The 15,026-nt window shown below is 52.6% G+C and overlaps 1 protein-coding gene across 1 annotated transcript in view; it reads right to left on the minus strand.

Annotated features, from left to right (window-relative positions):
• Positions 1-494: 494 nt before the first annotated feature.
• COL5A3 (collagen type V alpha 3 chain) overlaps positions 495-15,026 on the minus strand; it is a 38,406-nt gene continuing 23,874 nt past the window's right edge. Inside the window, exons 42-67 of the mRNA XM_082622117.1 lie at positions 14,269-14,376; positions 14,052-14,159; positions 13,910-13,963; positions 13,407-13,460; positions 12,649-12,756; positions 12,519-12,572; positions 12,274-12,327; positions 12,110-12,163; positions 11,944-11,997; positions 11,306-11,413; positions 10,611-10,664; positions 10,373-10,426; positions 9,923-9,976; positions 9,712-9,765; positions 9,406-9,513; positions 9,181-9,234; positions 8,596-8,649; positions 8,058-8,165; positions 7,715-7,768; positions 7,599-7,634; positions 7,100-7,153; positions 6,302-6,509; positions 6,109-6,221; positions 4,276-4,344; positions 1,747-1,986; positions 495-1,652 (exon numbers count right to left, since the gene is read on the minus strand). Coding sequence (XP_082478243.1) covers positions 1,506-1,652; positions 1,747-1,986; positions 4,276-4,344; positions 6,109-6,221; positions 6,302-6,509; positions 7,100-7,153; positions 7,599-7,634; positions 7,715-7,768; positions 8,058-8,165; positions 8,596-8,649; positions 9,181-9,234; positions 9,406-9,513; positions 9,712-9,765; positions 9,923-9,976; positions 10,373-10,426; positions 10,611-10,664; positions 11,306-11,413; positions 11,944-11,997; positions 12,110-12,163; positions 12,274-12,327; positions 12,519-12,572; positions 12,649-12,756; positions 13,407-13,460; positions 13,910-13,963; positions 14,052-14,159; positions 14,269-14,376 — 2,217 coding nt within the window. The 3' untranslated portion in view covers positions 495-1,505. The remainder of the gene's footprint in view (positions 1,653-1,746; positions 1,987-4,275; positions 4,345-6,108; positions 6,222-6,301; positions 6,510-7,099; positions 7,154-7,598; positions 7,635-7,714; positions 7,769-8,057; positions 8,166-8,595; positions 8,650-9,180; positions 9,235-9,405; positions 9,514-9,711; positions 9,766-9,922; positions 9,977-10,372; positions 10,427-10,610; positions 10,665-11,305; positions 11,414-11,943; positions 11,998-12,109; positions 12,164-12,273; positions 12,328-12,518; positions 12,573-12,648; positions 12,757-13,406; positions 13,461-13,909; positions 13,964-14,051; positions 14,160-14,268; positions 14,377-15,026) is intronic.

A 15,026-nucleotide genomic window follows, 5' to 3' on the forward strand; every position in this document is an offset into this window, starting at 1 on the left:
AACCTCCAACTCACCACAAGGGTCAACTCATAATTCAATTCTCTTCACCCCCAACTCACTCCCTTGACCTGCCACCCAAACCTTTGACCCCTAGTAATTTTATCTCAAACCAAAACCACATTCCATGTCACCTCTTGATACATCCCCTCAGCTCAGGCAGTGATTCCAAGACCAATCAAGGTCAACATGGAGATCTGGCTATTTTCTGTTTTAAAGTTAAATGTCTTCCTAATAGGTTCACAATTTTTCCCAGCTTTATTGAGATATAATAGACATATAACATTGTGGATGTTTAAAGTGTATATAACATGTTGATTTGATACACTTATATATGGCAAAAAGATTTACCACCATAGCATTAGCTAACACCTCCATCACGTCACATATTTACCATTTCTTTTTTGTCCTGAGAACATTTAAGATCTGCTCTCTTAGAGATCTGGCTATTTTTTCAACTTTTCCTCCAGCAGCCTAAGTTAATAAACAGGCCCATCACTTCCAGTGAATCCCATTATAATTAGGTTCCCCGACCCCCAAAGCTACCTCTACCAAAAGACTCAATTATTAAGACAAGTGGTGGCAGATTCCTTGGGTGAGACAAGAGCCTGACCCTAAGAGAGATATGGCCAGCATCAGATGAAAGGCAGACAGGGACACAGTTCACTGGTTTATTCTCAGACTTGAGATGCCAATTATGCCCTATGGCCTGGGGCGGAGCAGGGGGGGGCGGCATGGGGATCATGCTAGAATCTCTCTCATCATATCCCAGCCTTCCCTAAGGAAGAAGCAGATTAAATAGACAACAGAGGGGGTTTTCCCTTTTAATACAGACCCAGGTATAAATAGGGCAGCACCATTAGGATCCTGATTTACCCCCCACCATCGTGGTCCCCAAACCATCTGGCATGGCAAGGTGCATTTGGGGAGATACTGGGGGGAAGCCGTATTCAGAGCTAGCTGGGCCGAGGCAGCAGAAGGAACACACAGCTCAGTCCAGGGAAGTCCCACTTCCCTCTGTAGTCTGACTTCAGTTCCTTCACTGTGAACCCACCTGAAAATAGGAATGAGTGGAGGGGTCCCAGCCTGGGATCAGGAGACATCCAGTGCTTAACTATGCAGAAGGTAGCACCAAAGGGTGTTTGTTGAGAGCACTGACTGAGGGGTGGGAGGCAGGCATGGGGGGGGCATTCATCAGCTCTGAGTTAGAAGTTCATTGCATGGGGGTCGGGGGAGGGAGTTGAGCATCGGGTGAGCATCAAGGGGACAAAGAGCCAGACTACAGTTATGCCAGCTGGGGTGAAGTGCAGGGAAATGGGACTCATGGGCCAGGGGAGTCCAGACTCCAGACCCCCGGAAATGGAGAAGGAATACGGTTTGACCGTGATGAGCAGACTCTCCCCTGGCTCCACAGTCCCAGGAGACGATAAATATGATGGCTTCAAAGCCTCAGCACCAAATGTGCCCCACCTGGGGCTCCCTCATTGTCCCTCCCACCCCTGAAGCTCTCAGCTGCTAAAGCAGACGGGGCCCAGTTCAAACCCAAACTTCTGGTTCGTCTGGCCAAAGTCAGCGGACGCCACGTCCCATAAGGGCAGAAATCCCACTCGGGAAGAGCTGAACTGGAAGAGGGTCTTCGTCTGTCCCTTCCGGAGCTGACCGTGGGAAGACACGGATGCTGAGTCAGGGGGAGGGCAGCCACAGCCTCCCGCCCTGCTCTGGCCAGCCCCTCACCTCCCCCCACCTTACCCTGCAGCCATCATAGGGGACAGTGATGGTGGCTGCTGCCGTCTGGTTGAAGGACAGCTCCTCCCCGTTGGTCCCAAGGAAACTGACAGAGCGGCCATGGTCTCCTGCAGCTTCGTCCAGCCAGGCGGCCGAGTTCTGGCAGGAGTATGTGAAGCTCTGGCGGGCTGTGGCACTCAGCAACTTCAGGAAGGTCAACTGTACCACACTCACCGGGGCCCCATCAGCATCCACGTAGGAGAACTGGAGGTGGGACAAAGGGGAGGTGAGGGTGCTCCATTCGCCTCTACTCTTTCTGAGGTACCCACCTCCCAGGATCTCCACCCACTGCAGACCTGCGCGCCCTGCCATGTCCTCATCTTTATCAGCCCCACCAGCCATCCGGCCATCCATGGTTCTCTTGCCAGCCCCTAGGCACGTGTGGCTACTGAGCCCTTGAAATGCAGCCGGTGAGACCGAGAAAGTTTTCAAAACTTTATTTAAATTTTAATTTTTTTCTGTTGGCACTCATTTTTTAAAAACTGAAGTAGAGTTGATTTACGATGTCGTGTTATTTTCAGATTTACAGTGAAAAGATTTAGTTATTTGTGTGTGTGTATATATATATACACATATACTCATATATATATTATTTTTCAGATTCTTTTCCATTATAGGTTATTACAAGATATTGAATATAGTTCCCTGTGCTATACAGTAGGTCCTCATTGTTCATCCATTTTATATATAGCATTATGTATCTGTTAATCTCAAACTCCTAGTTGATCCCTCCCTCCCCTTTCCCCTTTGGTAACTGTAAGTTTGTTTTCTATGTCTGTAAGTCTATTTCTGTTTTGTAAATAAGTTCATCTGTATCATTCTTTTTTAGATTCCACATGTAAGTGATATCATATATTTGTCTTTCTCTGTCTGACCTACTACACTTAGTATGATAATCTCTAGGTCCATCCATTTAAATTTTAATTTTTTATTTAATTATTTAATTTAAATCTTGTAATGTTAATTGATAACTAATGACTGAGCTTCAATCCATTTATCAGAAAACTGAGGTTTGGACCAACTTGAGGATGTGAATCTACTTTTTCAACTGCAGGTTTTATGCAACCTAAGTACTTCTAAGGAAAGTTAGTGTCCAAATTACGATGTGCTATAAATATAAAATATGCACCAGACTCTGAAGAACTCAGAGGGGAAAAGTTTAAAATGCCTCAATAATCTTTATATTGATATGACAATATTTTGGATATATTGGGTTACATAAAATATATTATTAACTTATCACTGGCTTGAGATAACTGGCTTGGTAACGTGTCCTGGCTTCCTTCTCTTCCCTATACTATTTCATGTTCCACAACTGATGTCTTCTGGAATCACGTCCCAGATAAATCCCTTGCAATTGAGTCTTTGCCTCAGGGTCTGTTTCAGGGGAACCCAAACCAAGATACCCCCTGACATTATATTATAGCTTTGTTTCCTTGGTTATTGTCTGTCGGCTTCCTTGGTCATATTCCCAGTAGAATATCAACTTCATGAAGTTAGGAGCTTTTCTTTGGTGCTATGTTCCCAATGTTTAGCATACACATATATGTTACATAAACAAATCTCAAATGAACCCAAGATTCCACTCCATCCCGTAAACCTGACCTTCTTCCCATTTACATATCTCAGAACCTTACTAGACATCAGTCCCTCAAACCAGGAACCTGGGTGTCATCCCTATCTCTTCCCTCCCCTCCATCTCATCAATTACTCATCTCATCAATTACTGACCTCATCAATTACTATTGATAGGTCCTATTCACATGCCATCTCATCAGTTGCTAGGTCCTATTGACTTGTCATCTCATCAATTACTAGGTCGTACTGACTTGCCCTGTTAGAGGTTGTTCTAAGCCATGCCCTCCTCTCCATCCCCATAGCACCAGCTCCAGCCTGGTCCCTTCCTTGCTCTCTTGGACCAACACATCAGTCTTCTGGGTCTCCCAGCCTCCAATTTCCCCATCACCACCACCAGCAGCTCAGAGGCATTTTTCTATCACAGAGATTTAATCTCGGTGCCTCCCTCACTTAAAAACATTCCATGGCCCCCTACTGCTCATAGATCTTTCTGAGAAAGTGGGTCTAGCTCACACCCACCTCCTCAGCCTCTTCTCCTACCACATCCCCCCCCACACTCTCTAGAGCAGAGCAAGTCACCTTTTCTTTATAGTTACCAGACCCTCTCTTGACTCTGGGCCTTCGTATATCCTGTTCCATCTGCCTGGAACACTATGCCTTGTCCTCCCAAACTTGCAACCCAATTTATTCCTTAGACCTCAGCTGAGCTGTGACTTCTACCGGGAAGCCTTCAGGTCCTTCCAGCACTGCCTCTGGATCGCCACCATGACCTGTGCTTGCCCTATCATACATCTGATGCTGTGATCATCAGGAAGGCAAAGTGATTCTATCCTATTCATCTCACTTCCTCCAATTCCCATGCTGGTTCCCACCAATTTTTATACCATCCCCACCTTGGCCTCCAGGGCAACTCACCTTCTTCCCTCGGCGGAATGTGCTATACCAGCTTCCCAGCTTTTCTCTGGACCAGGAGGCCAATTTCACCTGGGGGATGGAGGGGAGGGTGTAGCAGGTGCCCCAGGGGGCCACCATGTCCTTTCTGCATTTACCTCCCCACAATGAAATCTACTGACTGTAAATATCAGGGACTCTCAGTCTGTTCTCTGACTGTTGGACTGGACTTGGCTGGTGCACAGGACAGACCCAAGAGGCTGGGTGGTTCCCGCCTTCTGAGGCAGCCTCCACCAATGATTGATGAGAGCTGGTGGATAAATGCCCCGGCTCCCTCTCCCCGAGGTGGGGGACAACTCCCAGGAGCCTAGCCTACACTGTCTCCTGGAAGTCCCCAGTGGAACTGAGACTTGGTTGTCCAATGGTGATGTTTTAACAGCACACCCCTTATTGGCTGCCTCCCCTGGCCCCTCTCACTTACCCCTCCTGGGATCACCTCCTAAATAAATGACTTGCCCTTGTCAAACCCTCATCTCAGGGTCTGTGTCTGGGGAACACAAACCAAGAATGTTCCTCACTCCCTGCCCCAGCCTCTCTCTGGGCAGAAGGAAGATGAGCTGGTGAGAGATCAGGCCTCAGATGTCAGCAACTGTTTAGAGATCAAGCCCTGCCCTCAAGCCCCCATAAATTGGGTGGGGGTGAGCTCGTCTAAATTTGCATCCACTAGGGTATCTGAGTTCCCACTAAACCAGGGCTCTGACCAGTAAAAAATAAGAATAAATAAGAAGGACATTATTGGGTACTTTTGCAGGCCCTGTGCTGACAGCGTGTTTTACCTGCAGTAGAGGTATTAACACAGCGACGCACATAGCCAGTGTTCAATCAGTGTCCCCTGATATGTTCATTGGCACCTCAATGGCACAACCACCCTATGAGGTAGATATTTTCTTGAACCCCACTTTACAGATGAAAAAACTGAGGTGACAGATCTGGATTCCAGTCTGATCAGTCCAGGGTCCAGAAGCTCACTGCTCACCCACTGCCCTCTATAGCTAAGCCTGGTGCTTGGTGTCAGAGGCTGTTAGGCTCAGGGCTCTCTGATGGAGAACCCCAGGATTTCTGGGGAACCAGGTGGAGGGCAGGGAGCCCATGGGGCCTATAAGACAGCAGGTTAGGAGGCACAATAGAGCGTGGATAAGGGCTGGGACAAGAGCCAGACTGTCGTGGGTAATCTTGTCCCTCTCTGTGCCTCAGTTTCCCTGTCTGGGGGATGATAACAAAATTGTATTTTTTTAATTGAAGTATAGTTGATTTACAATGTTGTGTTAGTTTCAGGTTACAGAAAAGTGATTCAGTTATATATACATACATATCTATTTTTTTCAGATTCTTTCCCCTTATAGGTTATTACAAAATATTAAGTATAGTTCCCTGTGCTACACAGTAGGTCCTTGTTGGTTATCTATTTTAGGGATGATAACAGAATGGCCACATTGGTGGTTGTTAATGCAGCCAAGCACTTAGGGCTGGCACACATACCTGCTATTTCAAGGTTCTCCATCATTATTGATTTCTTTACTAGATTTTCTTATCTGTCTTTCTCCATAGAAAATGAGCTCCATAAAAGCAAAGCAGTTTGTTTTTTTGTTTTTTTGTTTTTGGATTCTCTGCTATAACCCCAGCATTTCAAGGAGTTGGCATACAGTAGGTGCTCAATAGATGTTAGTTGAAGGAAAAATAAAGTCCCAGTCAACGCCTGGTGTGTGTGTGTGGACAGGGTATGAATGAAACGGTTTCCAGAGTCTGGTCCCTCCTTCCACCACCACCACCTCCCACTTCACCCCCAGAGGTACTCACGGTCTCAAACTTCTTGTCTGGGTAAAGGCAGGTCTCTCCTCCCGCCGTGAAATTGCAGAAAACCCTGAGTGCATCCCGCGCGCAGCCCTGATTGGGGTCAATCCAGTATTCACCTGCCGCAGAGCCAGGTAGGGCGGATGAGCCGGGCGGACCCCAAGGCTCCCCACCCGCCGGGGGAGGGACAGAACCTCACCGTCGGGCAAATGCGGGTAGTTGCGGTGCAACTCGCTGCACACGAGGCCCGGGTTCTCAGCCGTGCCCGGAGGGCGTCGCAGCTGCTCCAGCTCGAAGCTCAGCGATGTGATCGAGGCCAGCACCTCCTCCAGGCCGCCCTCCGGGACTCCTGGGCCCGGGACCGAGCGCCGGCGCCGGCGCAGCCCGTGCAGCTCCGCAGATGGACCCTGAGTGGAGGTGGGGATGGAGGAGAAGAGGAGATCAGAGACACAGGAGGAAGAGACAGGGAGAGAGAGGGGCAGAAATGAAAGACGTGGGGGGCAGAAAGACACAGGGGTAGGGGGAGAGGAGAAAGGGGAGGGAGAGATAGAGACAGGGACAGGGGGAGATAGACAGTCAGAAACAGAGGGAGACACAGGAAGGAGAGAGACAGAAAGGCTCAGAGATGGGGAGAGACCGAAGTGGAGAGAGGATAAAAAGAGACAGAACCACAAAGTCAGGCAAAGGAGAGAGAGAGAGACAAGGACAGAGAGAGACAGAGAGAGGGGGCGCCCGGAAGAGAGAAACGAAGATAAAATAGTGAAACAAGTGTTTGAGATAGAGACAGAGAAAGGCCGGGAGAGATGGACATACGAGATACGGTCAGAGCCCCCATGGATGTCCCCCCCAACGCCCTACACACAGCCCAGATCCTCCTTCAGCTTTTGGGCCACCTCCCACCCCACCTGCACCCCCTGAACACCTGGTGTTCCGCCCAGTTCTGGGCACTGAGGGACCCAAGGGGGACACACTCCAACATAGTCCCTGGGTAACTCACCTGGGGGCCAGGGGGACCTGGGGGTCCAGTGTCTCCGCGGGGACCTTGGGATCCCTGTAGGGAGAAGTCATTTGGGTGTGAACTCTGTCTATGGAGACCACTGCCTGCCAACACACACACACACACACACACACACACACACACACACACACAGCACTGGGGGCAAGGACATGCAATTTTCAGCACCAAGCATAAACTGCAAATGTTCCTTCTATATGTGAACATCTCTGAAGTCATCATCTTAACATCTGTGACAAGTCATAGTTTACTTGGTAGAACTGTTTTCTTCCGTAGCAGTTTATAAAATAATGGCTCATCTTACACTGGATGGCATCTTAGATTTGATGAAATACAATGGTAGGTGTTGAAGAAATACTTGTTGAATGCCTGCCTGACTGAATAGATAAATGAATGAATGCAAAGGCCCTGAGGGTTCTGGCGCAGTGAAGGGAGCTGGGAAGCTGGCATGTGGGAGCCCAAGGGAACAGTGAGTACTCACCAGGGACCCCTTTGAGCCTTTCTGTCCTGGAGGACCCTGTGGGGTAGAGACAGGGAGAGCCGGAGTCCTGGCTGGCCCAACAAGGTGACCCCACCCCACAAATCCCTCATACTCACCACCACACCTCGGGGTCCAGGGTGGCCCGGAGAGCCGATGGGACCAGGGGAACCCTGGAGAAAGGACATCAGAGTCATCATTGGTAGGGTTCATCCCTATGGTCCAGACACATCCCCCAGACAGGCTTCCAGTTCCATCCAAAGAAGACCCCAAACCCCAGATGCAGACTTCAACCTTCAAGTCCCCAGAGAGAGTCCCCCATTTTCTCCAGACACAACCCCTATTATTCTAGACCCAGGCTTCCCAAATCCCCACACCCACAGTCTCCAAACAAGCCCCACTTCTGCCTCCCCACCACCCTCTGAACACAATCTGCCCACTCGAGGCAGGACACACACTCACAGGTTCTCCCTGGAGGCCAGGGGGGCCTTGCACTCCTGGCAAACCCTGATCCCCTTTCTCACCAGCCTCCCCAGGGGGGCCAATGAGACCAATTAATCCGATGTGGCCCTGGAGGATAAAAGAGGCACATGTGGGGGCTTCCCTGGTGGCGCAGTGGTTGAGAGTCTGCCTGCCAATGCAGGGGACACGGGATCGTGCCCCGGTCCAGGAAGATCCCACATGCCGCGGAGTGGCTGGGCCCGTGAGCCATGGCCACTGAGCCTGCGCATCCGGAGCCTGTGCTCCGCAACGGGAGAGGCCACAACAGTGAGAGGCCCGCATACCGCAAAAAAAAAAAAAAAAAAAAAAAAAAAAGAGGCACATGTTGGGGAAGAAGTGCAGGCGGGGGATTGGGAGATTTTTCTCCTAGAGCCTTGGAGTAGTGAGTTTGGGAACAGAGGAGACTCCGATCTCCTAGCCCTCTGGCTACAGAGGGAGGTAAGGGTGCAGGAGAGGGGAGTAAGTGGGGGAGGAGAATAATGGAAGGAGGTATCCTTACCTTTTCCCCCTTGAGGCCAGCATCTCCCTTCAGCCCTGGGAGGCCAGAGGGCCCCTGAAAGGAGAGTTAGGGGTCAGTTGGTGAGTCTCAAACAGAAAGCCTCAAGGTCCATGTGAGTGATTGGGGGATGGTCACATGGGAAATTACCCAGGTTTCAAATGGAATTACCAGGGAAGTGGTCATGGGGATGATGGTCAAGAAAGAGGAGGGAAGATGAGAGATGAATGAAGGGGTTTGTTGGAAGATGGCCAACTTGGATGGTCAGTGGTCAACATCAATGTAGATGGTCAGTGTAGGCTATTAAGATAGGTGGTCTGTTTGGTCAATGTAGACCATGAAGATAGAGGGTCAGTGTGGATAGTCAGTGTAGACCATCAAGACGAAGGGTCAGTGTGGATGGTCAGTGTAGACCATTGAGATGAGTGATCAGAAGAGATGGTTAGTATAGATGGTCAGGGTTGACCATCAGATGGATAGTCAATGAGTGGTGAGTCTGCAGCATCAGCACCCATGGTCACTAGACGATCACTGGATGCCCAGTGTGGTTCCCAGGGCTGGGACCTCAGGGACAAAGAAGTCTCTTACCAGGGGGCCAGGAGGGCCCAACTGTCCAGGAGGTCCCAGGAGGCCTGGTTCACCCTAGGGCAAAGCAGAACATGGGGGGCTGAACTCTGCCAGAACTCAATGTGGATGTCCCACTGCCCACCAGGGTCAGCTCCTCCTAACTATGGTGAGAAATTACAGGATGGGAGCACATAAGGAAGGCAGTATCCCACCCCCCCACCCTGTGCCTGTTCCCACCCCACTCACCACAGGGCCGGGGATCCCTCGAAGACCCTCAGGCCCAACACGCCCAGGGGGCCCTCGAGTCCCCACTGGGCCTGTCCTCCCTGGGGGCCCATCAGGACCTGGTTCCCCCTGAAAAGGACAGGGGCAAGGGAGGGGGCAGAGAGAGTCAGGGGGTGGCTGCCTCCCGACCCGCCAGCCAAGAACCAGCAGGGAGGGGGGCGGAACTGGAGCACCCATGGTGTCCCAGGCCTCTCCCCATTCTGATGGCCCAACTGTTGGCTGACAGGTCAGGATAAGGACCCCCCACCCCTTGGCAGGGGCACTCACCTTGGTACCTTTCTCCCCTTCTCTGCCTTCTCGACCCATGTGACCAGAAGGACCCTTAGGGGAGAAAGTGTGAGTGGGGGGCTGTGAGGTGAGTGGGTGCTCTGGGGAAGAGTGGGGCGTTTGTAGGGGGGAGCGGGGGGCTGTGAGAGTGAATGGAACAAATTTGGAGCCAGGGCAGCCAGGAGGTGGTGGTGGGGTACTCATCACTCACCCTTTTGCCAGGGGGCCCAGAGGGACCGGGTTCCCCAGAAGCACCAGGTGGACCCTATGGAGATTATAACCAGCAGGGTAGTTGAGGATGACGGTTTCAGGATGCCTTTTTTTTTTTTTTTTAACATCTTTATTGGAGTAGAATTGCTTTACAACTGTGTGTTAGTTTCAGCTTTATAACAAAGGGAATCAGTTATACGTATACATACGTCCCCATCAGGCTGCCTGTGATGCGAAGACAGCCTTCCCCACATATGACCCAGCACCAGCCATCTCCCGCCTCTACCCTCAAGCTACTCACATTCACGGTGAGGCCCCAGAGAGGCAAAGCAGGTGCGTCTACAAGGGCCCTGGGTACCTCATTAACCCACTCTCCTGACCCCCCCAATTCACCCACCCACCAGCCCCGACCCCCTTCTTCATGCACCACATCCCCTGTTCCCCTACTCACCTGTCCCCCCACTTCTCCAGGGTCTCCCTTCTCCCCTGGGGGGCCGTCTTGACCCTGTGGCGGGAGGAACAAAGTCGGAAGGGGTCATGGGGGTACATGAGAATTTAGGGGTGAGGTTTGGAGGAAAGTGAAGGTTATTTTCTCCATCGACCTTGCCCAGGTGTGTGGGGGCGTTGTGGAGATGGGAACAGAATAGAGAATATGCTGGGCTTTCGAATAAGGAGGGGGTCACACTCACCGAAACCCCAGGGTCTCCGGGGGGGCCTAGGTCTCCTGGGAGCCCTGTGGGGCCCTGGAACACAGAATGATGGATAATTATATCTCTGAATGATGGAGTGTTCATTCATTCATTCAGTTAACTGTGCCCAGGCACAGTTCTGGTTGCTGGGATACACTGGTGAACAAAACACAAAATCCCAGCCCTGGTAGAAGGAACATTCTCGTGTTTAACGTGAGCTAAGTATGTTCCATGCATCATCTCACTGCATCCTCTAGGCTTAGGACTCACAGATAGAACTGACCTCAGAGAAAGGACTCGGCAAGTGGTGGGGTGGTGAGATTCAAATCAAGGTCCCTCCTAACCCCGAGCCCCATCGCCATGGTGGGAGGGGCTCCACCTCTGCCCTGATGGCAAATCCTTCATCAGCCAACTCTGACCCAGCATGAGTCTCAACCTTGACCTTTCCAGCATTGTTGGAACAACTCAGTGTGGAACCAAGTTTCCCCTACTGCAATGACATGTAACCACTCCATTTTTATATTGATTCATTCTTTCATTCAACCATTCATTCACTCAGCCATGTTCCGGGGTGCTTGTGGAATCAGCACACTGGAGGATGGGACCCCCCCCGCCGGCTGGAAGTTGGGGAGCAGGTTCAAGGTGGCACATGTGCTCCTCCCCGAGTCTCTCCCTCCATGTCCCCCAGGACTCACCACGTTCCCTTTTGCTCCATCCTCTCCGGGGGTGCCTTTCTTGCCCGGGGGTCCAGCTGCCCCAGATGGGCCTGCATCCCCCTTTTCACCAATTTCTCCCTTGGGCCCCTTTGCAGAAACAGAGTTCAGAGGCGCCTGGACTCTCCAGGGGTCAAGGGTTAGCATACCTGGACTCAGGAATCTGGGTGGCCTGGGGCTTTCCTGGGGTTAGGGGTCAGAGTAGCCTAGACTGCCCAAGGGTCAGAGGTCAGAGGAATCTAGGATTTATAGGAGTCAGGGGTCAGGATGGTCTAGTTGCCCAGAGGTCATGGGCAAATTTGGGCTAGCCCATGTGCCACTCTGGAGTGAATCAGAAAAGGGATCCCCTATGGGCAACTCATCCCCAAGCCAGGGCTTGTGGTTTAGACCTGAGCCCCACCTGCCTCCTCAGCCCTACACCCTTGTGCAGTATACAACCTAGAGAACTTTGGGTAGCAACCCTGATACCTTTCAGGGCTCTGTCATCAAGATAACGGGGGATGCCTGTAGGTCCTGGGTCAGTGGGTGACCTAGGGCTGCAGAGATCATGGTGGCCCTAGATGCCCAGGGGTCAGGGATTCCCTGAGATGGGTGCAGGGACACTGGACAAAGTCACTCACAGGGATGCCTGGGATTCCTGGGGGTCCTGGGTCTCCAGGCTCCCCTGGCTCACCCTGAAGGAGGCAAAGTGAAGGTGAGGAGGGTTCCCATCCTGGCAGCCACCCCCAGGCAGGACTGGTTGTACCTCCCCACCCCAGGCAGACTCCTGTTCTCTTTCTCTCTCACCTTCTCGCCCACTGCTCCAGGCTGACCAACTCCCCCAGGCAGCCCTGGAGGACCCTGGAGAGACAGCAAGGGGTACAGCTGGGACTGTGCGATCCCAACGACCCCTTCTTGGGCAAGCCATGTCCTCACCTCTGAGACATCCTGCCCTCCCCCAGAGTCCTCACCTCTGATCTGCTGGGACCCTGGGGACCCCGAGGGCCTGGAGCTCCATGGGGACCCTGTGGGACAGTCAGAAGAGTATCCAGTGACCCCATGGTCCTTCAAAACTCCACTAATCACAAACACCACCCTTGATGCTGGTAACCCACATGATCCTTAAAATGACAATGTGATCTGTGACCCCCCCAAATTGGTTTAATGGCCACCCCTGCCCTACCACCACCACCCCATTTTCCCCCATTGTCCATACCATGGACCCTACATCTCCAACTTCCCCCTTTTCTCCAGGAGGGCCTGGCATCCCCTGTGGAACAAAGAAGCAAAATTGGGGCACAAAGTGGGAAGGACCAGAGGCTGTACCCCTAAACTCAGACACCTACCTGCAGGCCACGGGGGCCAATCATCCCCACGAAGCCTCTCACTCCATCATCTCCTTTCTGCCCAAAGAGGCCTGGAGGTCCCCGTTGTCCCTGAGCCCCATCTGCCCCCTGGGAGGAGGACAGGGCAAGGCACAGTTAGGGTCTGTGTCAAGGGTTGGAGAGAGGCTCAAGGTCAAAGTCAGGATTAAGGCTCAGGGTTGGGATTCAGTTTGGAGAGGGTCAGGACTGGGTTTGAAGTTGGGGATGCAGGTTAAGCGTCAGAGATTAGGAATGAAGTCAAGGGTTGAGTCAAAGTTTTTCTAAAAACTTTGCACTGGGCGGTGAGTCAGGGTCAAGTTGAGGTCAGTTAAGGTGGTGAGGGGGAGGTCCAGATGGGGTGGAGATGTAGGGTAGGGTTTGAGGTTAGGGCCAAGGTAGAATCAGAGTTTGAGCCCGGGTTTGGGGTCTGCATTGGAGGGTGGGTCAGGACTGGGGTTAAGGGTAAGACTGGGTCAGGTTCGGCTAATGTTGGATGTGAAGATTGGGTCTGAGTTGGGATTGAGGTTAAGGTCACAAGCAGTGTTGAGATTAGGGTTGTGATGGGTTCAGGGGGTGAGGTCAGGATTGAGTCAGATTCTGGGGTGAGCTCATATTGAGTGTTGGCATGGAGGGGTAGGTAGGTCAGTGTCAGGGTTGGGTCTGGGCCTGAGTCACCATGGAGAACACTGTCCCTTCCCACTGGGGATCCAGGGGATGGCCACAAAACTGGGAGCACTCACCGGGGAGCCTGGGTGTCCCACAAGACCCCGTATCCCTGTTGGTCCAGGTGGGCCCTGGAGGAGGGAATAGAGTCAAAAACCCCTCAGGTTCAAGACTGGGGGAGTGGAAACACTAGAGATGTCAGTCACTGCACCCCTGTCCACTCCCCTCACCAAGAAGCTGCATTTCCCTCCCCCAACCCTGTCTTCCTAGCTACCAACTCATGGGACCAGACAGAGCATCTGTCCTAAGTTTGGCCCATCAGGACGTTTGCCCAAAAGTCCTACCAGGACCCAGGGACTGAGCTGGCTCCCTGATGCTGGGCGCTGCAGCTGAATTTCCAGAGGGAAACTGGGGGTGCAGTTGGCCCCTTTATTCCAGGTAGCTTGAGTGGCTTCTCATACTTGCAGGTGTCAAGATGGGTCTCATGAAGGCAGGAAGCTCCGTGACCTCCCCCTGGCCATCCTCCACATCCCTCTCCCCTCCCCGAGGACCACCCCCCTCACTGGGGCCCCCCACTCACCGCATCTCCCTTATCGCCTTTGCTGCCCTTGTGACCCGGGGGTCCCACTTCTCCCTGCAGAGGAAACAGGATGAGGGAGGACCACGCCTCCCTCTACCCCCTTCCTCCCCCAGCCCCTCCCCTTCCATGAACTCTCTCTCACCTTGTCCCCATCCTCGCCAGAAGGCCCCACACCTCCAGGGGATCCAGGAAGCCCCAGGGGCCCTGGGATCCCGTCTTTGCCAGTGGGACCACGGGGGCCGCGTTCACCCTGATGGGCGGAGTGGAAAGGGGTATGTCGGGGCCAGGGCAGAAATGAGCTCCTGATATGTAGAGGGCTGGGTCTGGGGGATGCCTGGGGGATGGGGGCAGGCACTTACCGGGGACCCCTTCTCGCCTGCAGGGCCAACAGCGCCTTGGCCTCCACTTTGGCCAGGAAGCCCAATGCCCCCTGCTGGGCCTACAGGACCGCGCTCCCCAGGGGGGCCCTGAAAACAGGGGTGAAGGGTCAGGGATAAGAGCAGTAGTGGTGATTCTCATTTATTGGAGGGTTTTCAAGCAGTCAGGCCCTGAGTCGGGTGGTTACCAGCACATCCAATCTATTCCCCCAGACAGCAGCCAGAAGGCGCTGTGAACACCTGAGTCAGCGCACGTGCCTCCCCTCCCCGCCCACATCCCTCTGGGGCTCCCACCTCACTTGTTGAAAAAAAAGGTTTTCCTGGCAGCCCACGAGGTCCTGCACGACTATGCTCTCATCTCCTAGACTCACTCCCCTCCAGCCACACGGCCCTGCTCACTGCTTCCTCCAGCCTCAGGACTTTGCACATGCCGTTCCCTCTGCCTGGCACACTCTTCCCCCCAGACACCCACATGGCCCCTGCCTCACCGCCTTCAGGTCTCAGCTCAAATGTCACCTTCTCAGGAGGCCTTCCCTGGCCTGCCTATTTCAACGGCTCTCCCCTTCTCCCCTTTACTCTGCGCTATTTTGCCTTGTGGCATTCATCACGGCTGATCCCTTATCTCCCTGGCTAGATCGCAGTAAACTCCAGGAGAAAGAAGGTTTTTAAACGCTGATGTCTGGCACGCAGGTAAGTATGTGCCCAACGGATCATCTCATTCAGATTTACGATCATCTAGG

The sequence above is a fragment of the Mesoplodon mirus genome (genome assembly GCF_964341445.2).
Source record: "Mesoplodon mirus genome assembly, chromosome: 5".
Lineage (NCBI taxonomy): Eukaryota > Metazoa > Chordata > Mammalia > Artiodactyla > Ziphiidae > Mesoplodon > Mesoplodon mirus.